The sequence below is a fragment of the Pipistrellus kuhlii genome, unplaced genomic scaffold (assembly GCF_014108245.1).
Source record: "Pipistrellus kuhlii isolate mPipKuh1 unplaced genomic scaffold, mPipKuh1.p scaffold_m20_p_48, whole genome shotgun sequence".
Classification (NCBI taxonomy): domain Eukaryota; kingdom Metazoa; phylum Chordata; class Mammalia; order Chiroptera; family Vespertilionidae; genus Pipistrellus; species Pipistrellus kuhlii.
Genome location: NW_023425549.1, coordinates 1,959,036 through 1,983,516, shown reverse-complemented (window position 1 = coordinate 1,983,516; position 24,481 = coordinate 1,959,036). Strand labels below are relative to the sequence as shown.

At 63.5% G+C, this 24,481-nt stretch overlaps 1 protein-coding gene and 1 non-coding gene across 5 annotated transcripts in view; one reads left to right on the top strand and one right to left on the bottom strand.

Annotated features, from left to right (window-relative positions):
- The window catches only part of GSG1L (GSG1 like), a 167,632-nt gene extending 157,741 nt beyond the window's left edge, over positions 1–9,891 (bottom strand). Inside the window, exon 1 of one of the 4 annotated variants that reach the window (XM_045572521.1) lies at positions 9,421–9,891. In XM_045572521.1, the coding sequence (XP_045428477.1) occupies positions 9,421–9,748 (328 nt within the window). In that variant the 5' untranslated portion in view covers positions 9,749–9,891. The remainder of the gene's footprint in view (positions 1–9,420) is intronic. The other 3 variants (XM_045572520.1, XM_045572523.1, XM_045572522.1) reach the window with 3 other exon arrangements.
- A 14,245-nt stretch (positions 9,892–24,136) lies between these two features.
- Positions 24,137–24,263, top strand: LOC118704962. Its single transcript, XR_004983562.1, has one exon. It is a non-coding gene; the product is annotated as a small Cajal body-specific RNA 8 (non-coding RNA).
- The last annotated feature ends 218 nt before the right edge of the window (positions 24,264–24,481 follow it).

Below are 24,481 nucleotides of genomic sequence, written 5' to 3'. Positions count from 1 at the left end.
GGCTGGGGGCTTGATCATTTGAGATGCCATTGGCCGCTGAGCGGAGGCATCACCCCAGGGGAGACGCTCACACGTGTGTCCCCCACCCGACCGTGCTCTGGGGCGGGTCTCCTTCCTCCGGCTTCTCCAGGGCCACCAGGAGGGAGGGCCGAGCACAGGGGCGGCTGGGACAAGGCTGGCAGGGCCAGTGTGAGGGGCAGGTGGCCAGGGGGTTTAGCCCCTCCCTCTTCCAGAACTGGCCCTGGTTAGAGGAGGCAGGATGGGAGAGGTCCAGAGGGGAGGGGACAACAGACAAGGACAGAGGGGCATGGAGGCGACAGAGGCAGGGACCCAGCTGGCTTCTGGCGTGTGGCCTTCACGCCCTACGGGTACGTAAGTTGTGAGAAGTTAATAACAGACTTGGGACAGTTAGGAGAAGGGATAATGAGCTGGGGGGAGTGGGGGTGGGGGTGACAGCCCCCAACACCAAACCACCCCGCTGGATGGAGGACAGAGACTGGGAGGGTCTGCCCTGCCTCCTCCCTGCCCTCCCCAGGGGCCAAGGCTTGAGAGCCGGCCGGGGCCTGGCCCAGAGCTGCCTCCCTCCTCCTGCCCAGGCCTCAGCGGCTCCTAAAAGAGCAGCAGCAGCCCCTGCATGCCCCGGCTATTTTGGACAGCCCTCACTCGCCTCTCCTTCCAGCTCCCAGGCCTGGGCGTGAGTGTGTGTGTACGAGTATACGCGTGTACGTGTGTACACATGTGCATGTGCATGTGTGTATTTCCGTGGCTCCCTCTGTGGCCTTTGCCTCACTCAGTGAATCTCTGCTTTCTGCCTCCTCCAACCGGCTCTGCCTTCCTCTCCTGCTGCCTGCCTTTCTGTCCGCTGTCTGATCACAGCCCTTCCTGGGTCCCTCTCAGCTCCTAGAGCACCCTCCTGCATGTCTCTCACCCCACAGTGTCCCTGAGCCTCCGCTTCCCGCTCATTACCATCTCAGTCCCAGGGATGGTAACGGGCGGGAACAGCCCTTTACCTGGGAGGCTGGGACAGCCGAGCCCCCAGCCACGGCCCCGCCCCAGGCGTCCCGCTGGGCTTCCTCCAGCCCCCGCCGGGCTGAGACCTGCACCTGCAGCCCAGCCATGTCCCAGCTGGTCCCGGGCACAGAGAGGTTTGGGGACGGCAGGTGGATCAGAGCTTCCCCCCTCCCCCCCCCCACTCCCCGTGTCGCCTAAGTGATGGCCTGGGGGACGTGCAGGCCAAACGGTGTGTTCGGGCTGATTTCTCGGGAGGGAGACCCTGGTGTCACCCCAGCCTCAGAGCCCAGCGGCAGGCACTGGTCTGAGAGGAACTGGAACCGGCGGGCGATGGCGGCCTGGCCCCGCTCCGTCAGGTCCTGAGGGGAGTCGGGCATCCTGGCTCCTGCCTGAGCAGCACCAGGACCAGCCTGGGTCCAGAGGCGGCACCTGTGGCTTGTGATGGCCTCGATGGCCCCCCTCTCCTCCCTCCCGCCTCCGTGCCCGGGCAGTTTCACCTCTGCAGGCCCTCCCCCCTGACGCGGGGCCCAGCCACGGGCCGGAAAGGGCCTGCCCGCCGGGCTTACTGTGGCTTCCACAGCTGGACCCTACATGGAACGGCGGGCGAGCCTGAGGCAGGATGCAAGGCCCAGGGCCCCGTGGCCTCTGTCGCTGCAGCCAACAGCCAGCAACCATCGCGCGTGTGCGTGACCCAGCCCGAGCAGCCCAGGCCGCAGTGTGCGCCCAGGGTCTGGGTTGGCACAGCCGCTGTGGCCGGAGCCGGAAACCCCCTCCTCCACTCGCAGGACTCGGCTGGGGGGAGCTGCCTCCTCTGTCCCCGGGCAGACATGTGACCACGGTCCCCCAACCAACACAACTCATCCCCACATCAGTCCAAGGAGAACCAGGTCTGGAACTTTGGTTGGAAACGTGGGGAGGGGGGTCCCCCTTTTCCACTGAAGCTGCTGGGAGACCGGAGGTGAGCTGAGAGCTTGCAGGGACAGCCTCGGGGAGTGCACTGAGCCTGAGCGGATCCAGGGGCCGCAGAGCCAGCTCCCAGCAGCTCTGCCTGACCAGCCGCACCCCAGCCCGTCTCCCACCAGAGACCCCGCGAGGAGAGGCCAGCGTCCCTCTGGCTTACGCCCGTTCCCAGCGAGCATCTCTCGTGGCACGAGTCCTGGGTCCTGGCTAACAGGGCGGATCCTTCTGGGACGTCTGCCACGCCCAGTCCATTCCATTGGCTCAACGAGGCTCTGCTCCCCTCTCACAGGATGGGGTTGTGCGATCCTACACCCCACTCCCCGAACAGTGCAGTCGCCATGGCCACCTGCACACCCGCCATCCAGGCACACTCGCTTTCAAGATCAAGAGCCAACAGACGTGGACTCTGGGGGCTGGGCCCATCATGCCGGGCCTGCACGGTGTTAGCTGGCGGCTTAGACCGGAAGGAGGGCCATCACCCCGGCCCCGGAGCCCGGGTGGCTGGGCCGTGGCCCCCGAGGCGGGTGACGAGCCTTCGCATGAACTCGGGGCAGCACCCTCCTCAGAAACCCCCTCATTCTTGCCTGGGCTCCGGTCTCCTCTGTCACGTGACTAACGAAGAGTTTGACCCCCACAGTCCTGCAGGCGGCAGGGAGGTCACGGCACCCCGCTCCCCCAGAATGTAAACAGGGATGGCCACAGTGCACCCCCTCAGCTCCGGGGGCAGAACAGGGAGCAGGAGGGGAGAGCGAGCGTCTGTGAGTCCCTGCGATGCGGGCACCAGCAGACCCGCCTCCCCCCGCTCAGAGCCAGGGAGTCCTCCATCCCAGACGCTCTCCGCAGTCGCTGACCCCGTGCTAAGTGCCTGCTCATCCACATTCCGGACGTGGCTTGTGGGAAATGGACCGGGGCCGCCCCACAGAGCCGGGGAGAGGCCATAAAGAAGCTAAATGAGTGTGATATGGAGTGGGCAAGGCGACAATTAGTGATGAGGGGGAGAGGGGACGGGAAGTGCTGGCGGGTGGGGGTGTCCCTGAGGAGAGGAGGGAAGTGATCTGAAGCCTGAGCTCCGGCCTGTGGACCCCGGCGGGCAGGGACCCCTGGGGGGCAGGGACCCCGGGGGACAGGGACCCCAGGAGGCAGGGATCCCGGGGGGGAAGGGACCCCGGGGGGACAGGGATCCTGGGGGGACAGGGATCCTGGGGGGACAGGGACCCTGGGGGGACAGGGACCCTGGGGGGACAGGGATCCTGGGGGGCAGGGACCCTGGAGGGACAGGGACCCCGGGGGGACAGGGATCCTGGGGGGACAGGGATCCTGGGGGGCAGGGACCCTGGGGGGACAGGGATCCTGGGGGGCAGGGACCCTGGGGGGACAGGGATCCTGGGGGGCAGGGACCCCGGGGGGGCAGGGATCCTGGGGGGCAGGGACCCCGGGGGGGCAGACCCCGGGGGGGAGGTATTCTGGGGGGCAGGGAACCCCGGGGGGGCAGGGACACTGGGGGGGGACAGGGACCCTGGGGACAGGGATCCTGGGGACAGGGACACTGGGGGACAGGGACCCTGGGGGACAGGATCCGGGGGACAGGGACCCTGGGGGGAACAGGGATCCTGGGGGGACAGGGACCCTGGGGGACAGGGATCCTGGGGGGACGAGGACCCTGGGGGAACAGGTATCCTGGGGGGACAGGGATCCCTGGGGGGAACAGGGACTTGGGGGGACAGGGATCCTAGGGGGACAGGACCTGGGGGGAGCAGGATCCGGGGGGACAGGGAGCCTGGGGGGCAGGGACCTGGGGACAGGGATCCTGGGGCCAGGACCCTGGGGGACAGGATCCTGGGGGGGCAGGGACCAACCCGGGAGTCAGTGACGGGGGGGGGGGTGCAGGGATCGAGGGACCCTGGGGGGACAGGGACCCCGGGGGGACAGGGACCCCGGGGGTGGGGGGCAGGGACCCCAAAGGGACAGGGACCCTGGGGGACAGGGACCCCGGGGAGTCAGGGACGGGGGGGGGGGGGCAGGGATCCCTGCAGGACAGAGACCCCGGCGGGGCAGCTGCTGCGCCCAGAGGAACCTGGGCACCGGGCAGACAGATCTGCCAGGTTTTTGAGAAAAACTGTACATCCAAGTGTTTCTGTGACGTGTGTCCATTTGCAAATGCTGGCAACTTGTTCAAAGTCACTGTGAGCACCGCAGGGCCGAACAGAGCAGGCAGTTCAGGACTGACGGCCCATGGGTCACGGGCCCACGCCTCCCTCACCAGTCCCAGCGAGCACCAGGGACCAGCACCAGCCAGGTGCCGGCATCCTCTGCGCTACCCCCCTGAGCCATCCCGAGGCAGCTGTCACCTTCCCAACCAAGGAAGCCGAGGACCAGAGACGTCAAGCCCCTGCCAGACGCCACACAGCATGAGCAGTGGCCCGACGCCTGTGTGCTGTGAGCTCTGCCACCTCCGTCCACAGACAGAGCACCACTAAGCCCTCCTCTCACACTCGGAGAAAGCAGAGGCCAGAGAGCGAGAGTCACTCAGCAAGCGGACGCTGGAGCCGGACTGGAACCTGGGCCCAGGACGCCCGGTGCAGGCTGGTCCCACGAGGCCGGCGGAGGAGCGGGACGGGAAGGGGCTGTTTGGAAGGTGGGGTGCAGCTGGGCACAGTGGGCTTGGAGCTCCGGAGCCTTCTGCCCGGTGGGCATCCCGCCTCTGCCGCGGGGTGGCTGTGTGACCTTGGACAAGTCCCTTCACCTCCCTGTGCCTCGGTTTCCTCGTCTGGAAAATGGGCATGGCCATGGCACCCACCCACCTCACAGGTAACACCTGTCGGGGGCTCAGAGCCACGCCCTTCACAGTCAGAATCTCCACCCGTCAGATGCCCCTAACACGAAGCCCCGCCAAGCCCAACGGATAACACGCCAGCACACTCCAAAGCACAGCGGCCTGCTGGCCGGGACACCGTGTCTGACCCTCGTGGGAATGTGGCTGTGAGGGAGGGGGCGGGAAAGCTGGGGTTTCCTGAACAGGAAGAGGGAAGCAAAAAGGCAGGCGCGGAGCTGGGGAGAACCCGGGCTGTCTCCTCCTGAGTGGGACCGACCCTGCCCGACCCCTACTCAGTGGGCGGGGGGAGGGGGACCCCCGACAGACCCGGCTCGCTGTGCCGTAAGAAGACGCTGAGAGCCAGGGAAGGAACGGGATACAAACGGCCATCGCCACAAGCACCATCCCTCCCACGAGTGTTGGCTGAGCACCTACTGTGTGCCAGTGGGAGCACTGGGGAGCCAGCGGGAACAACGAGATAAACTCAGTCCCACCCCAGCAGCGCTGGCGGACCACACAAAACCAGCAGACAAGGGACATGAAGGTCAAATCCATGGCAGCGGCGGGCGCCAGAAGAGAAATCCAGCAAGAAATGTGTAGGGAGATCAACGCTGATGCGGGTGCTTGGAGAGAGCTCAGCACCGACTGAAAGAAGCTTCTAGAAACAGCCTTGTGCCATCTGAGGGAAGAGGGAAGGGCCAGAACGCCTCCCTGGGGGGCCGACGGGCAGGAGCTGGGGGCCATAGTGAGGGGAGGGTGGGGCGGGGAGAGAAGGAGCTGGGAGAGCCGCTCTGACTCCAGGTGAGAGGAGGCGGTTGGAGGGGCACCCGAGGGAGGAGCAGGTCTGAGAACGGCTCTGGTGGGCGGAGGCCGCCGAGGGGCAATGGCCCAGGCGGGGAGGCGGCGGCCGCAGCACAGAGTTTAGAGAGATGTGAGAGGCTCAGGCGGGCAGCACGGAGGGAGCTGGGCACACACACACCGGCCGGGCCTGCCCTGCACCCTCCCACAGACCCTCACACCCTCACACCCCGCACAGGGCCGACTGCTCCGACCCCCTTCCACGGGAGCCAGTGGATGCTCTTGCCTAATCACAGTGCCCAGGAGGAGGCAGAGCCTTCACCAGACAGGCCGGGCACCGCTGCACCGCTGCAGGGGAGAGCGAGGTCTGGGGTCAAGTCAGAGCACCAGCAGCTGCTCCTGCTCCTGGCGAAGGCCCTCCTCCTGCCCCCCCAAGCCCACCCCCCTCCAGCCAACCTGCAAAGTCCGCCGGAGCCCTCACCCTCCATTCCTGCCACCACTTCCTCGGGATCAGGTGCGGCCGCACCTGTACCCCCAGTTAGCACCCATCGCCCTCACCTCACGTCCCTCCCCCAGACTGCCTGCATCTGCACCCCCAGACTGCCTGCGTCTGCACCCCAGACTGCCTGCGTCTGCACCCCAGACTGCCTGCGTCTGCACCCCCAGACTGCCTGCGTCTGCACCCCAGACTGCCTGCGTCTGCACCCCAGACTGCCTGCGTCTGCACCCCAGACTGCCTGCGTCTGCACCCCAGACTGCCTGCGTCTGCACCCCAGACTGCCTGCGTCTGCACCCCCAGACTGCCTGCGTCTGCACCCCCAGACTGCCTGCGTCTGCACCCCCAGACTGCCTGCGTCTGCACCCACCCAGCCCTTCCAGCATCCAACCGGGAGAACTCCAATCTGCGTGAGGAGTCGGGAGTGGTGTGGAGGCCACACTGCCTTTCCCGGTTTGTGAGGGAGCTTGGTGCTCCCACCTGGAGGAAGAGGGTGGCTTTGGGATCTGGCAGTCTGGCCAGGGCGTGGTCTAGGACCGGTGTGGGGGTTCGGTGTGGGAAAAGGCTGATCGGATTCCCCAGTGGCCGCCCAGGACGGAGAGCACAGGAAGAATGACGGAGCAGGCATCGGAGAGGACGGAGCACTGAGCAGCTGCTTCTTGGACCGGCTGGGATTCCGTGGTTGGTGTCAGCGTTCTGGCGGAGGTAACATTCCTCGCAGCTTCAAGGGCTGGAGGGAAGTTGGTCCCCAATGTTCTCAGAGGTGGGGGAAGGGGAGGTCAGGATTGGGGGGGAGAGGGGGAGTTGCTGGGACATTTTTTTCCTCTTCAAGTAAATAATAAATTTAAAAAATGGCCACAGGACCCAGAAAAAAAGGTTGTCATGGCAACCAAAGTTTGGGGCCAGGGACTTCCTGAATCCGCTTCTGGACCACAGCGCGGAGGGCAGGATCTGGGCGCTGTGGACCCACCGGGAACCGTCCCAGCTGGCTCGGCCCCACCACGTTTCTCACCAGCACTGACAGGCTGATAACTGTTTTCAGGCTCTTGGGAAGGAAAATTGTGATTTTCTGGGAGGGGTGATGGCTAGCCAGCAGTGATCCAGAGAAAAGGAAAAACGGTGGGTTTTGTTAATTTGCCCAATAAGCTAACCATCCGCTTTTTCACCGAGGACCCAGGAATGAGCCCACCGCGTCACCCCCTTCTCCGACTCCCGAGGGGCCTATCATCTTCCCTCCCCGCCTCCCCCAGGTTCCGTCTCCCCAGCGAAGAGGCCTCAGGCCTGGACAGCAGAACCCCCGCTCTGAGCCCCAAACTCCTCCTCTGGAAAACGGGCACCACAGACGTGCCCGCCTCACGGGTACTGGCAAGCGTCCAACAAGACAGAGCAGGTGAGCAGCCCTCGCTGGGCCTGGGCACGCTGGGGGCTCAAGCAATGAAGCTAGCACGGCTTTCAAAGGCGGCTCCTTTACTATCTGTAAACGCTAGGGCTTAGGGATCCTGTGCCCAACCCTGGATAAGCTACAGGGATGAGCAACAGGGAAGAGCTTGGACTATGACCGACAGGGAGAGGCCGGGAGAGACCTCAGCAGTGAAGAGGCTGGCTGGCAGCGAGGACCAGGACATCGCAGAACCTGGGGGAAAGGGGGGGAGGGAGGGGAGAGGCGGGGCGAGAAGCCTGTGGGAGGTGGAGTATGCTCCAGGGGCAGGCCTCCCACACCTTGGAAACCCGGCCCTGAGCTGGGAGAAAGGCGTGTGGGGACACCTACCCTCCCCCCCAGAGAGTGCCGGAGAGGTCCGGGGTGGGCCGGCTGGGAAGCAGGGATGCCTCCCGAGGCTCCTTTATGATTGTTATTGTTCCATCCCAGAAGGGCGTGCACAGCACGAGTGAGTCTGCTGGGGCCGGGCTCTTCTCCGACACAGCCAGCATCGAGAGTGGGGCCCCCCCAAAGGTGAGAGAGCACGCAGCCCCTCGAGAGAGCCGTGGTTTGCCACCCCCGGCCCCACCCAGCAGCATCCTGCACGCGGCGTTAAGAACTACTGTGCACACGCACTACCGGGGAGGCATCCTTAGGCACAGGGGCGACAGACAGGGAGCAAAGGAGGCCCCCAGCAAGTTCAAGGTGTGCCAAGTGGGCTGAGGCCGGGGACAACGCAGGTGATGGGACACAAAGACGGGAGACCCGGAGTCTTCTCTCCAGAGGAGCCTGGGCCTGAGGGGGCAGCAGCGGGGAGAGGGGGTCCAGGCTGAGGGCGCAGCCTCCCTCCCTTCACTGCTGGTCTGGAACCCAGCAGGCCAATGGAACAGCTTCTGCAGGACCGGCTGCTGGCCGCGGCCGGCCCTCACTGAGCACCGGTAGCACCGTGTCCAGCAGAGGAGCGGCGCCTACGGGGAGGCGCTCTAACCTTGGGGGAGAGGTCAGTTCGCTGAGTTCCCTGGCCGGCCGGGCACTGGGCGGTGCAGGCGGTGGGACCCGCGTCTGGCACCCGCCCCCCGCGCTCCCGGGAGCCCCTCCCCTCGGCCTGCCCGGCTCCCCCCCTGTCTCCGCGCACAGGAGGGGCTGAGGCCGCGGGAGCGGCTCGATCTGCCGCCTAAAAAGTCACACACACCCCACTCCTGACCGATCCCCGCCCGCCGCCCGCTTCCTCTGCCACCTCTTACCCCCGCGAGCGAAGGCTCCCCGCCTGCCCCCCCCCCCCCCGGCCGCCCCGCACCCCGGAGCTGTTAGTGCGGCCGGGAGGACGCCCCGGGGGCGCGGAGGGAGAGGCGGCTCCGAGCCACGGTCCCCGCACCTCCCGGTCCCCGCACCTCCCGGGCGGCGGGATGGGCGGGGGCGGGGGAGGCACCAGCGCCCCGCGGTGGAAGGGGGGCGAGCGGACAGAGTTGTGGCGCCGAAAGGAGCCGCGTCCCTGCGCCCCGCCGCCGGGGGGTCCGCGGAGCTGCTCCTCCCTGGGGCGCGGCAGCTCCCCGAAGCCGCCCGGCGCCCCGAGCCCCGGCGCCCGGCACGGACCCAGACACGGGGAAGGGGACGTCCCGGACCCCAGCCTGCTCCCCCTCGGCCCCGCGCGCGTGCCCCGCAGGGGGCGTGGGCCGAGCTGTGCGCGGCGGGTCCCTCCGCCGGAGCGGGGCGCGGGGAGCCGGGAGCCGGGAGCCGGGAGCCGGTCACAGGGAGCAGAGCGCCCGGAGCTGGGCGCGGGGCGGGGGCGCGGGGCGCGGGGCGCGGGGATCGGGGCGCGGGGATCGGGACGCGGGGCGCAAGGATCAGGGCGCGGGGATCGGGGATCGGGGATCGGGGCGCGGGGCGCCGGGAGAAGGAAGCGCCCGGGACCCGGAGGGGACTCACCGCGCCCGCCGGGCCGCTCCTCGCACGAGTACCAGATGCCGGTGTGGAAGCGCCGGAGCAGGAAGCGCTCGTCGCCCGCCTCCCAGCTGTAGCGCTCGCCGCCGGGGGCGCCGCTGGCCGGGGCGGCGGGGGCGGCCGTGGCGTTGGCCGTGGCGTTGGCGCCCGCGTCGGGGCAGCCGGCGCGCCCGTCCTGGCCGCAGCCCGGCCTGGGCACCCGCCGCGCGCCCTGGCACCAGTGCGTGGTGAGGAAGGCGGTGGTGGCGGCCAGCAGCGCCAGCAGGTTCAGGGCCACGGCCACGAGCGCCCGGCCGCGGCGGCTCGTCTTCATGCCGCCCGCCGCCGGCCGCCGGTCCGCGCGAAGTTGGCAGCCGGCGCCCCCTCAGCGGCCGCTGCCCGCCGCGCCCGGGGCCCGGGGCGCCTGCGATGGGCGGCGGCGGGCGCGGCGGGCGCCCATGCCCCCTCCCCGGCGGGGGCGCGGGGGGCGGCGGCGGCGGAGCTGCGGGCGCGGAGCCGGAGCGGAGCTGAGTGCTCCTCGGCGCGTAGTCGCCGCCCGGCAGCTGCCGCGGCGCAGGGACGCGCCTCCGCGGGGAGACACCTGCCGGCGGCCGGCGGCACTTCAGCGCCCGCCTCTCGGGGAGCGGGAGGGGCGCCCCACGCCGGGCGGGGCGGGGCGGGGACGGCGAGCGGAGCGGAGGGCCTGGGAGCGCGGAGAACGCCGGCGAGGGGCTGCGAGAGAACCAGGCTTCCCCGGGGGACGTGGGGCCACAGCCCCGGCCGGGAGGGTTCACCCTCCGCCACCCAGAAAGGCCTGCGGAGGGGAGACAGGGCAGCGCCTGCTGGGGGTCCGCACGAGGGGTCTGGGCCAGGACCCCCTCCACGGAGGAGACCAAAGGGCCTGGGCTGCAGTTTGCCAGGCTGCCCAGAGCCGGGAGCTGCGGGACCCTCTGGCTGGGCGCCCTGTGCTGGTCCTAGACGTGCAGGGCCGGTCAGGAGGGGTCCCAGCAGGAATGCAGGGTCCCAGGGCCGGCTTCCCCTGGGGGCTGCCAGGGGCTGAGCCCCGTGGACCAGGAGGGAGGGCTCCGCTGGCAGGGCGAAGCTGCCAGCTGGGACGCCTGGGCTGGGTGGCACAGCGGGAAGGGTGGCAAAGAGGTGCCCGCACAGGACACCAAGGGCAGGTATGATGCCTGGAACTTCCCACTCAGGCCATCCCCACCTGGGATCTGAGCAGCATGGCCCACGGAGGCCCCTCCTGGGCAGAAAGTGGTGGTTTCCAGGCAGCTGTCTGGCCAGGGCCTCCAGCCCATCGCTGGGGCGGGGACAGCACGGCCAAGAATCCTGGCTTTGGGGCTTGGCCTGTGGTGGGTTTTGAACAAGCCACTTCCCTTCTTGGAGGTATTACACAGGTGTGCGACCTCCATACAAAGGAGGGTCCCTCTGTTGAAGTGACATCATGCCTGTCAGCAGCACTTGGCACACAGTAGGTGCTTAATACCTGCTGTTTATTCACAGATGAACCAAGAGCAGTCGACCAAAGTCGCACAAGCCTTTTCAGGTCTCTAGTGTCAGGCAGGATTGCCCAGCGTGAGAGCCCCACCCACACCTCTGCTCACTCCGACCAGGTCCCCAGGTGCTGCCGGGCCAGGGTGCCCGGATGTGCAGCCATCCGTCGGATGAATTCCGCCCAAGCCGAGAACGGCTCCGAGGAGCCACAGCGTGCACGGGGGCAGGCCTGTGGAGCTCAAGGTCAAGGGACTGTGGATTGCCTCACTCTGGTGGGTAAGCCCACGCCTGCTGCCAGCTCTGCTCCTCCGCCGGGGGAAGGTGAGCCTGTCTGTGGGCCTGCAGGACCCGTGGGGAGGGTGGCCCAGTCTCCGGACTTGTGTGTTAGGTCCCTTTCCTGGCCTCAGGCAAGGGGCTCCCGACTCTTTTGAGGAGGTTAGTAATAAGGATGGTAAGGGTCCTGGTTGACAGAGAGGAAATGTTATGGCCAAGCAGCTACAAGGAGTTCGGCAACACTTTTCCAGGGCGTGCAGTGTTTTCCACAGGCGTCTCTGCACTGGGAAACCAGCCCCCCCAAATGTGTGCGGTGGTTGGGGTGCCCGCTGGCAGCACCCACAAGCTGGGAGCCCGCCTGCGAGTCCAACGCCCAGGTGAAATATGTCCCAGGGCCACCCGCTCCCAAAAGATACCCGGAGGAAGACAGAACAGGGGTTGGTTAGAATTTCTAAACGGCACTTTTCCACTCATGATCCGTCCACAGGGGCTGCCTCGGGCTGGTAGAGGGCTCAGGGGGACTTGTTGGGGCTGGCGGGCGGGGTTTGGTTAGGAGGCCAGGCCTGGAGGCCCACACGCAGGTTTCCTGCTCTTTAGCCGGTGTCATAAGCCAGGGCCTCCTGTCTCCTGCGGCTCCCCGCCGCCTCTGCCCGGCTCTCCCCCCTGCACCGGGCCCGAGGCCAGTCCAACAAGCCCCCGCTGCCCTCCTCAGGCACTCCCCTCGCCTGCCCAGACCCAGGCTAACAGTGGCTCCAGGTCCTACGAGACGGGCTCTGCCACACGGGCAGCCCCTTGCCCACCCTCCCACAACCACCACCACCGCCACCACCACCACCACCGCCACCACCACCACAACCACCACCACCGCCACCACCACCACCACCGCCACCACCACCACCACCACCGCCACCACCATCACCACCACCGCCACCACCACCACCGCCACCACCACCACCACCGCCACCACCACCACCACCACCGCCGCCACCGCCACCACCGCCATCACCGCCACCACCACCACCGCCACCACCGCCACCACCACCACCGCCACCACCACCACCACCACCATCACCACCACCACCGCCACCACCGCCGCCACCGCCACCACCACCGCCACCTCCACCACCACCACCACCACCACCACCACCGCCACCGCCACCACCGCCACCACCACCACCACCGCCATCACCACCACCACCGCCACCGCCACCACCACCACCACCGCCACCACCACCACCACCGCCACCGCCACCACCACCACCACCGCCACCACCACCACCACCGCCACCACCGCCACCACCACCACCACCGCCACCACCACCACCACCGCCACCACCACCACCACCACCACCACCACCACCACCACCGCCACCACCACCACCACCACCGCCACCACCACCGCCACCACCACCGCCACCTCCACCACCGCCGCCACCGCCACCACCACCGCCACCACCACACCAGGCCTCTCTGCACCTTGTCGCCCAGCTCAGTGGGAACCCCAAGGCTCCACCCGCCTCCCCGCTCCGCCTGAGTGCTCTGCTCTGCCCAGCGGTGCCCTCGGAGCTGTTAAACACAATCCCCTGCCCGCCCCGCCCCTGCCGCCCTCCCCCCGCCCCCCAGCCATGATGTCTGTGTTCACACCTGTCTTCCTCACGGCCTGGGGGCCCCTCTGGTCGCCCTGCTGGCAGCCTGCAGCCATGTTTGGCCCAGAAGCAATTTCCCTTTGGCCTGGATGGCGTTGGCCTCCACCGCGTTTTTAAATTTTCATGAGTTGCCAATGTTCAATAATCATGAGCTTTCACATAAAAAAATCAAATTGCCTGCCAACACTGGGCCATCGCTGGCAGATGCCCCTGCACCGGGGGCAGGAGGGGCTGTAGGCCCGGGGGCATTGGAGTCGGAGCCCCTGGGGTCCCGTGGTGCTAGAAGTCAAGTCGGGGTGGTGGTCACCCCTGCGAGGTGGGTGGGGTGGGCGGGGCCTGAGGGGGCTTCCGGACTGCCCAGTCACCTTCCGCCCAGGAAACTAATCCAGCCGTGCTGCTGGGAACAGTGAACTTTTTGTTTTTGTTTTTGTTTTTTAAATATATTTTATTGATTTCTTACAGAGAGGAAGAGAGAGGGATAGAGAGTTAGAAACATCGATGAGAATCATCAATCAGCTGCCTCTTGCACACCCCCTACTGGGGATGTGCCGGCAACCAAGGTACATGCCCTTGACCGGAATCGAACCCGGGACCCTTCAGTCCCCAAGCCGACGCTCTATCCACTGAGCCAAACGGGTTTCGGTACCGTGAACTTTTTATAGTCCACAAAACGTACCTGAAACGATGAAATTCAAACTCCTCGGGAACTACGAATAAGCTTTGGAGGGACAGCACCCAAGTGCATCGCCCTTCCCGCTTGGAATCGGCTGTTGCAAGGACACGTGCCGGCCCCCCCGGCCCTCGGACTCACGTGCCGATTCCGGAACCTTCCACACGGAGCCTGGGACAGCACCCCGGTCCCCGCCCTCCCTAATCACAGCGAGGGATTAGCCATTTCCAATTACCGGCGAAGTTCTAAACACTCGCTCCCAATTCCCACTCCACTCCCCTGGCTCGGCCGCCATCCGGGTTTGGGTGGAAGCCAGCTCGAATTGCCAGTGCTGGGAGGCCCTGCTGCTCGGCCAGCCACCCTGGGGTGGGGAGGGGCGGGGCGGGGAGGGGTCCCAGACCGCCTGCCCCCAAAGGAGCCCCCGGCGGCTCCTCCAGAGAAGGGAGCAGCTTCTTTACCTCCACATGTGCCTTCACACTGCCTCAGCTCCTCCAGCTGCTAGAGAATCAGCAGCCTGGCTCCGACGGGCACTGAGTGAACAAGCCAGGCCGAGCCCTGCCTGCAACTGGGTCAGTGCAGTGGGGACACAGGCCGTGAGGATGCAGGCGGGAGCAGCCAAGGCCTCGCTGAGGATGCTGGGGAGGCAGCCAGGTGCTCGAGCTGGGAAGAGTTCCATGGCCCAGAGGGAAGGTGGAAGGGCCGACTTTTAATCCTGGCTCTGCCACATCTGGGCCAAACCTCTCTCCCAGAGCCTCAGTTTTCTCATCTGTAAAATGGGGATGCCGAGGTCCACCAAGCACCAAGGCCTGCGGAGTGCGGAGGAGGACCCCACATACCCGGTGTGCTATCAGAGATGAGGCCCTGGCATGCAAGCACCTAGGACATCCACCCCGGAGTGTTCCCAGGAACCAGTTACGGGGTCACCGGCGGGTTAGCCTGTGGGTGGCAGGTGGGGAGGTCTCGCTGGCAGGCCCCGAGGATGGGAACATCTGTTTGGCACTGAGCGGCTGCGTGGCAGGCCCTCTGGCCAAAAGGGGTGTAATGGAACGCTTATCGAATTCTTACCAGCTCAGCTGGGGAAACTGAGGCTCAAGAAGTTACAGGGAAGGCGTCAGAGGCCAAGGCCCAGGGCCCAGTTCGGATGGATCCCATGGAAAGCCCCACAGCCCGGGAGGAGCCTGGAGGTCACTGGCCCACCTCCTTGTTCCAGCACTCAGTGGGATTTACCCCCTTCTCCAGGGTCCGAGGCTGGTTGGACTCCAGGCCTGAGGAGGGAAGATGGGAAAGGCTGGGGAGAAAGCAGACACTAGGTGTCTCCTCCGTCTTCCCTTCTTGACCTGTTTTTTCAAGCTGTTGTTTGCTTCCTTCTGCTGCCCCCTAGAGGCCAAGAGCGGCGCTGCAGGCCTTGCTTCCCTGGACCAGGAAGCAAGTCCCCTCCCCTTCATCCTCTCCCTTCCTTCCTCTTCCCTCCTACCCTACCTCCCTCCCTCTTCCCTCTCTCCCTCCCACCCTCCCACCAGGAGCTTAAGGGAGAGGGGCCTGGGACTCGGTTTCCGTGATTAAGAGCACAGGTCTCCAGCTAGTTATAAATGTTCATAAATTACATAACCATGCACAAATATAAACATAAAGCATATATACCAACTAGGAATGTATACAGAAGGACATGCCGATTAAATAAGCACTGCTTTTAAATGGTTTTGTTTATTGACTAACAGTATAACAGACCTCTTAGCTTTCACTTAATAAAATATGTGTGTTTTTACTGCTAGCAATGCCATTGCCTAGGCTGCTTTTATTTTTGAAAAGCATGGGTTAACATGCTGTGCGGGGACCATCGGAGAGTCTGCGTCTATGCAGGCTCCCTGAGAGGCTGCTGGAGCAGGAAACAACGCTGAAATCTGGATTCACATAAAGATCCGTGAATCCGCCGAAGCCGGTTTGGCTCAGTGGTAGAGCGTCTGTCTGCGGACTGAAAGGTCCCGGGTTCCATTCCGGGCAAGGGCATGTACCTGGGTTGCGGGCACATCCCCGGTAGGGGGTGTGCAAGAGGCAGCTGGTCGATGTTTCTCTGTCATCGACTTTTCTAGCTCTCTGTCCCTCTCTCCTCCTCTCTGTAAAAAATCAATAAAATATAAAAATTTAAAAAAAAAAAAAGATCCATGAATCCAAGCGGGAGACGTGCCTGTGGGCTGTCCTTTCTAAACACCGACGCTCCTGTTCTAGGGCCGTCCACAAAGGAGGGGCTGGTTTCGGTAAAACTTGGCTAATACGATTGATCCTTGGACAGCGTGTGTCTGAACTCTGCCGGTCACTCACACGTGGATTTTCTTCCCAACAACCACCTCTGCTCTTTGGCTCTGCGGTGGGGAGTCCACGAATGCAGACCGCGCCATCGACCTGCGCCATTTTACAGAGGGGACCTGAGAATCCATGGGCTCCAGTGTCCATGGGGGTCCTGACCAGTCCTCGGGGATGCCCAGGGCCAGTGAATTCTGGAGACGTCACAAGTCCCAGTGGCCCTGGCCAGTGAGGCTCAGTGGCTGAGGATCACCCTGTGCACCAAAGAGTCCCGGGTTCAATTCCTGGTTGGGGCTCATATGGGAGGCAGCCAATGTTTGTTTCTCCCATCAATGTTTCTCTCTCTCCCTCTCCCTTTCTCTAAAACCAATTTAAAAAAAAAAAAAAAACATCTTCAGGGGAAGATTTTAAAAAGTTACATGTGGGTTTTTACCCTCTGTTGTTCAGGGGCCCACTGTATGTCTGCCTTCCTCGGTGTCCATCAGTCAGGCTTGCGAGAGAGTCAGTGGATTGGTGTTTGTGTATTTTTTAAAAAATATTTTTTATTGATTTTTCACAGAGAGGAAGGGATAGAGATAGAGAGTTAGAAACATCGATGAGAGAGAATCATCGATCAGCTGCCTCTTGCACACTCCCTACTGGGGATGTGCCTGCAACCAAGGTACATGCCCTTGATGGGGATCAAACCTGGGACTTTTACAATCCGCAGACCGATGCTCTACCACTGAACCAAACCGGTCTTGGCTTCATGTATTTTTTAACAAACGGATTCGAAACCCCCTAAAAGTTTTCTTTTGGAAGCTATCGAAATTGGTTGGAATTTTCTGTTTTCAAGTTCTTAAAGTGTTTGGACTCGAAGAGATTAAGGGAAACACACTTTCATTGCTTTTTTTGGCAATAAGACCTAACAATGGAAACTTCCCAACATCTGCTTTCAAAGGGCTCTTTCCGAAAGCACGACAGCCTCGCATTGTTCACAAATCACTTCCCTCTTACAGGGGCGGATTAGGTGCTTTGTTTTGGGGGGACAAATAGCTGCCAGTCACATGTCACCCCAGCGGAGGCCATCCAACCTGGGCACTTATCTTTTCCACAAAAGGAAAACGGGGACCTCCCGGCCCGCAGCAGCCACTCCCGGGGTCACTCATCCCACCTCACGGAGGACATCCTGGGAGCGCCTCTCTGCAGAGGTCTGTCTGTCTGTAACGGCAGTGACATAGAGAGGAACTGTAACTGCAGGAAATGCTGACTCTGCGCCAGGCACTGTGCAAGCAAGCAGGCTCACACCCACTAGCTCGTTACACCCGCAGACCACGCTGGGAAGCAGGTACGAGGTGAGTCCTCTTTGACACATGGGGAAACTGAGGCACAGGAGTGGCAGAACTGCTGTGACTGTGGCCGGTGATACCGTCAGTGAGGAGACTTCATAAGGTAATAGGGGGTCCCGGCGTGAACATGTGGGACCCAGACCTCAGACTTGGGGCCCAGGAGACACTGGCCTTCCACAGACTGGAGTCGGCATCCACGTCTCACACGGATGGACGGGGTGAGGCACGGAGCACGGTGGGAGGCGTGACCTCGCCTGTGCTGAGCACGGCCTGTCATCCTCCGGCTTTTGGTGAAGACTCGTCTTCTGGAGCCACAATCTTCTGTGCCACACACTCTGCTCACCGGTGTTCACACAGGCACACACACACTCACACACACCCCTACCCGGCCCTCCATTTATTGGCCTCGTCTTCTAAGGAAAGCAAGGAGAAAGAACATCTGCTGGATGCCCTGCAGAGTGCCCAGGGCATTACATGCATGGCCTCACTTATCCTTGCAACAGCCCAATGAGACAAGTGTCCCTACATTCCCATTTTACAGATGAGAAAACTGAGGCTGACAGAGAGGCCCTGCCCAAGGGCAGTGGCAGAGCAAGGGGTCCACCCCAGGTGTGGCGCCAGTTCCAATAGCCCAGGCGCTTGGGCCTCGGTGTCTTTATAAAACACTGCGGTGGGGAGGAGGGAGGAAGAACGGGGCTCAGGCCTCTGCTGTCTGCCTGCTGGGCCTCGATCTCCTCGGGGACCGCGTGACGGCGGAGCGCAGACCTGGAGCCGGACATCGGGGCGCCCGCCCTGTCCTCCCACCAGCGGCTGCGTGACCTTGGCCCCTAACCTTCCCGTGTCTCCGTTTGTTCACCAGCAAAGCCAGGATTGTAACAGCTTCTGCTCGCAGCGCTGTGTGTGAGATGCCTCCCGGTGGGCACAGCGGTGTCAGTGTCACAGGAGGGTCTTACGGGGCTCAGGTTGAGATGACGGCACCAAAAAGGCCGGGGTCTCGCCTGGGGCAAGTGTTCGATACCCGCGCACTCCTCGTCCGCGGCTGCCCAACAAACTGCCCCACACGGTGTTGCTCAGGACACAGGACACTCCTCCGTCTCAGGCTCTGGGCGGGAACCGGGGATGGCCGCCCCGGGCGCCCCCGAGGCTGCAGTCAGACGTCACCAGGGACCTGGTCTCAAAGCCGGCGTGGGCTGTGGGTCCACGTCTGATCCACGCCGGCCGCGGGCAGAGATCCCTGCAGGTCCTCACAGCCTGGCGGCTGACTCCACGGAGCAGCTCGGAAGCAGGCGGCAGCTGCCCTGTCCCTGTGTCTAACCCTGGGCGCCACGCACTGGCATTTCCTGATGCCCAGTGGGCAGTACAGGTCAGTGCCATCCACCGCAGGGAGGGCACTTCGGTGGTTAAGAAAGGAAGACAGGGCCCCGGGGGCTGTCAGAGGCTCCCCCCACCAGGTCCCAGCCAGCACCGTCCTCAGAACAGACTTTAGCTCTCTGAGCTCCTTTCCAACCAAGGGCTTCCTCCCACTCCCTCCCTCTTTCCTTTCCTTCTTTCCTCCCTCCCCTCCTTTTTAATAGCTTTTTCTTCCGATTGTAAAGATAATATGTTACAGAAAATTTGGAGAAGACAAAAAAGGGTAAAGAATGTTTAAGTTACCTACAATTCCATAATCACTTGTGTCCATATTGACAGACAATCCAGTGCTTTATGCACAGGTCATAAGATTTTCATGACTCTACGTGCTCAGACATACCCCCGGCTTCTCACACTTAAAACCGTATCGTGGTCCCTGCCCAAGGCCATTAACTGTCAACAATAAAATCATTGTTAACCAGACGTGTAGCAGTGTTCCAGGCCTGGTACTGAGCTCTTCACACATGCCTACCTTTCATAAAAACTCTGCGGAAGGCACTATTCCCGAACCGGCTTCACGGGGAGGACTGAGGCTCCGAAAAGCTGCCTGAGCAGCCTGGGCCGCGCGGGAAATATCGAGAGGCCATCGGCCGGCTGTCAGACCGACAGCCCCCGTCCTGTGGGCTGAGACTGGGCCCTGTCAGACCGGGCGGCCCCTGTCCTGTGGGGTGAGACTGGGCCCCGTTCACACGGGCGGCCCCCGTCCTGTGGGGTGAGACTGGGCCCTGTCAGACCGGGCGGCCCCTGTCCTGTGGGGCTGAGACTGGGCCCTGTCAGACCGGGCGGCCCCTGTCCTGTGGGGTGAGACTGGGCCCTGTCAGACCAACGGCCCCCATCCTGTGGGGTGAGACTGGGCCCTGTCAGACCGGGCGGCCCCTGTCCTGTGGGGTGAGACTGGGCCCTGTCAGACCGGGCGGCCCCTGTCCTGTGGGGTGAGACTGGGCCCCGTTCACACGGGCGGCCCCCGTCCTGTGGGGCTGAGACTGGGCCCTGGATGGCTGCCCCCAATGAGGCTGCTTCCAGTTTTACTACAGAGACACGCTCCGGTGCACGCCCCTTAGCATCTGTGTCCACAGGGCCTCACCTCCTCCTAAATCGGTGACGGACCCGGTGGACGGTGCGCCTCGGAGGAAGTGTGTCCTGGGGGCTGGCTGTGCCCGTCGGGGGGCTCGTGGCCTGAATAACAGGGGTCCCCGGAGGTCCTGCTGCAGGTGTGGCCGAGCCAGCGGCTCAGGGAGGTGCAGGACGCGGTCCCTGCGCCTCCCCCGCTCTCAGCTCCCGTAGCGCCAGCCCCGTCCTGCGCTGGGCAGCGCACGGCGTCCCCCGGGAGCGCAGGCTCGCTCGGGCCCCAACGGCTGCCGGAGTCCTCATCTCCCAGACGTGGGGTTCCTCTCCCCAGGACGCTCCAGTGAGCGGTCCCTGCCGTCCCTGCGGACTGAAACACAGAGCTCCCATTGGCTTTCACTGGTCAGGACCCACCCGGAGCTGCGTCCCACCCGGACGTGCTGGCTGAGACAGACAGACAGACAGACGGACGGGCAGAGGGGTGGGAAGATCCCTCACGTGGTTACATCTGCAAAGACCTTTTCCCGAATAAGGTCACAGTCAGTCCTGGGTCGTGGACATGCGTTTTCTCTCGAGGATTGGGGAGGGGGCACCGTTCACCCTGCCAGTGGTTTCTAGAAGCTCGAAGGGAGACTAATGGCCACCCGCTCACCCAGGCCTCCCAGAAATTTAGAAAATAAACCGACAGGAGCTGCGAAGGAAACGGCAGTGGGTGAGAGGCAGAGAGCGGCCAGGAGGGCCGGGTGGGCCGTGCTGCAGACGTGGGGCCGGGCGGACGCAGCGCGTGCGGAGGCCACAGAGGGCTGGCGGCTCGTCTGGGGAGCAGCAGGCGCCTGCGGCAGGCGGAGAGCGAAATTTGGCCCCGGCCAGTTTGCTCGGCGGGTTGAGTGTCCTGAGCACCAAAAGGTCACTGGTTTGATTCTGGGCTTGGGCACCTGTGGAAGGCAGCCATCAATGCCTCTCTCTCTCTCTCTCTCTCTCTCTCTCTCTCTCTCCCCTTCTCTCTCTCTCTAAAAATCAATTTTAAAAAACATTTCTCTTTTTTAGAAAGAATGGTGCTGATTCGGGGACCGTCAGCTGCGGGGATCCTCCGTCCCGGCCTTCCCCACTGACAGGAAGGACTGATGGCTGCGTCTCCCCTGGCCCCGGCCTGACGCGCAGTCCCCCTCACTCACTCAGCCCTCGCCTGGCCTGTGCGATCGCCCTCCTCCCCGTCCGGCTGTGAATCAGCTGAGGGGGCTGCTTGGGCGCTCCGGGAGGGAGAGAGCGGGGACCGGATCCAGTTCAGGCCCCAAAGCCTCCAGCACCTCCTGGGGCGCTCTTAAAGCCGAGGAAAAGGGGGGACGCTGGGTCACGGAGCAGGCTGCAGGGCAATCGGTTCCTCCAACAGCCGGCGGCTCTGGCCGTCTGTCCCGCTCCGACGTTCCAGGTCACTTATCACAGCAAACAGCCTCGCGCCCGGTGGTCCCCGCCCGGCCAGCGGTGCCCTGTGTGGGCCAGACAGGCTGCAGCTCCCGGGCTGCCGGAGTTTGGGGTGGTGCCCAGAGGCCTCCGCCAAAGGGGGCTGGAAGTCCTGGCTTGTAGTGCTGTTCACTTTATTTAAAATCCCTATCAACATAATGCACATGCATATTTTTCCTTTTTTTAAAAAAATATATTTTTAATGGTTTCAGAGAGAGGAAGGGAGAGGGAGAGATAGAAACATCGATGACGAGAGAGAATCACCGATCAGGTGCCTGCTGTACCTCACCCTCACCCCCTGCTTAGGATCCAGCCCGCAACCCAGGCCTGTGCCTGACCGGGAATTGAACTGTGACCTCCCAGTTCATAGGCTGATGCTCAACCATTGAGCCACACCAGCTGGGCTGCACACACATATTTAAATAATCAAGTAGTATCGTACATGGCTCGCCCCTCTCCCTGCAAACTCGCCACACGGGCCTCCCTTCTGTCCTCTCACACGCCAGCCTGAGCGGCCTCGGGCCCTGTGCACGGCTGTCCCTCTGCCCAAAGTGCTCTCCTACCGTCTCAGCCAGGCCCAGCTCCAGGTCACCGCCTCCGAGGCCCTGACTACCCAGAGGGACCGCTCCTGGGGCCGTGCGTGTCCCATCACCACAGGGTGCCCCCTCGGGGCCATCGGAAACGGCCACGTTTGGTGGCTCAGTGGCTCCTCTGTCTGTTCCGTGGTCTCGGCCACGATGCCAGCTCCAGGCGGAGCCCAGGCCCACCATGCTCAAGTGGAGCGGTGTCCCCGAGCAAAGCCTGGGGTGGAGCAGAGCCTGGCTGAATATTTGCCAAAGGAAGACGAGAAGGAGGGATGGGGTGGGGGGGAGGACAGGGACAGGCAGCGCCTCACCCACCTCTTTCTGCTTCTGCCTCTGCCTCTGGCGAAGGGAGCCCGTCCTCACCCACGAACCCGAGCTGGTATGGCAGCGCTCCTCCGGGAAGCGAGCAGGAGGGGGCCCTGAGAGCGCCTTCCGGAACCCAGGCCTGTCTCAGCCCGACTCCGCGAGGGGCCCCGTCTCCCCGCCCCGGAGGTTCCTTTCTCCGGCTGTCGGGACTGATGTCGGGCACATCTGTGTTGGGATCCGGAACCATCACGCTCGACCTTGGGCGGGTCACGTCCCACCGCTGACCTCAGTCTCCTCATCTGTGAAGTGGGCGCACAGTGGCCTCCCCCCGGTGCAGTGGAGACGAAGATAATATTCAGGTGACGGGCCACCGGTGGGGTCCATCGCACGGTTCCTCCTGGCTCGGCAGGTCAGGTCCCCTGACAGGTACCCCATGTTCTAAGGAGAGGAAGGTCCGTAAGGATGGCACGGACAGCCGGGAGGCCTCCGAGGCTGGGCCCCTGCAGGGGAGGCCCGTGGGCAGAGCTCCTCGGAGCCTGGGGGGTGAGAAGAGCATTTCCCTCTCCTCTCCCTCTCCCCCGCACGAGGTAGAAGGAGGAGGCCCCCGTCAATCAGAGCCTGATGGGGAACTAAGGTCGCCATGGTCACTGTCACCTCACCGGCTGGCCACAGGCAGCCACATGGCAAACTCCTCCTTGCTGGCGGGAAGAGCTGAGGGAGAGGAGGGAGGGGGGCCAGGGGTCAGGGCCCACACCGCTCTGCTGAGTGGGGCGTGGCCTGGGGCTGGGGCACCCTGGTGACAGGACACTGGTGGCATTCCTGGCCAGGGACGGAGGTGTGGGCCGCAGAGGGCAGGCAGGGACTCCCTGTGTCCCTAGCGGAGGTTAGAGGACAGAGGTCGCAGGACCCTCCAGTGACCCAGACCCGAGAGGTGATCAGACTCCTGACCTGAGCCGGGGAGGCCACTCAGGGCCACAGGGATCCAGGCGGGGCCGCCCCTGCGCCACGACTTTGTGGGACCCCATCTGCAGGCACCTCGGGCCTTCAGCCCGCAGGAGCCGATTCACGGGAGAGGGATGAGAAAGGCGTGAGGAGCCTGACGGCAGCACCCACACTCCGGAGCCGGGCCCGGCCCTGCCTGCGGGGAGCAGGGGCCGCTCTGAAAACAGCTGGGCTGCCGAGACCGGTTTGGCTCAATGGATAGAGCGTCGGCTTGGGGACTGAAGGGTCCCGGGTTTGATTCCGGTCAAGGGCATGTACCTTGGTTGCGGGCATATCCCCAGTAGGGGGTGTGCAAGAGGCAGCTGATCGATGACTCTCTCATCGATGTTCTAACTCTCTATCTCTCTCCCTTCCTCTCTGTACAAAATCAATAAAATATATTTAAAAAAAAAAAAAAGAAAACAGGTGGGCGGTGGGAAGCCACCCACTGTCTTCACTGTCAGAGAAGTGTAAACAAGGAGCCGGAACGCTGGTGAACCTTGAGCCCCTGGCAAGGGCCAGAGCGATGCACCGATTGTTTAGTCCAGACCGTGGTGGCTCAAGCAATTTCCTGACCAAATAGTCTCAGAGTCAATCTCTCTACTATTTACTGACCTTTAAGATAGTCTGTCTGTTACCGCCACTGCCTGCCTAAGGGCCAGATGTGTATCCAAAATGGAAGAAAAGGTTGGCGAGGCCTGAGCGCCAGTGGAAGTCCTTTCCCTTGTGTTGGGTTTCCTGCCTGGCCCCCAGTATTTCCAAATTATTATTTCTTATCTTGTCTGTCATGTGTGTGTGCGCGCGCGGCCCTTCTCCAGACCCCGAACCTTGGACCACGCAGGACGTGGCTCTCACAGCGGGCCGAGCGAGAAACGGGTTGTCGCAGCGGCAGGAAGGGCCTGGAAGCTGGGGAGCTGGCCCGTCCGATCGGTGAGGGATGGAGTGCAGCCATCAGCCGCTGTGCGATAATACAATAAGGCCGGTGGCGCTCCTGCGGGGCCAGTGCTGGTGCTTCAGGGCGAGTACCCCTCCATCTGCAGCACAACTGCACAGTCACTATTGTTGTGTGATGTCTCCACCGTGGTGACGGAGGCAGAGAGGGCACACGGGCGAGGCGCCAGGCTGGGGCCCCAGGCAGTCGGAATTTCATTTGTAGCTGTGCTGTCCCCTTGTTTTTTAGGAAGTGAATCTTGAGAGGCTGATACATACACTGGGCTGCAGTGCTGCTCTGTCACCATACCCCCCTCGAATAAACTGCCTTCTGAGGACCAGGATGAACTGAGAGAAATTGTAACGGACAGATACAGGGCAGACAGCGTTTTTTAAAAAAATTGAAATACAAAGAAGTGAAACCTCTTCATGTTTACACTCCAGTGAGTTAAAGGCCCAGGAGACCGGTCCCTTGGTAGGTGCTCAAGAAATGTCAGCTCCCGGGCCTTTTCCTCCACTGACCTGGGCTGTCAAGCCTGCTCCTGTTGCCATGGTGATCCTCCCAGGGGCCCACGGAGATGTGGCTGAAAGAAATGCGCTGAGCCA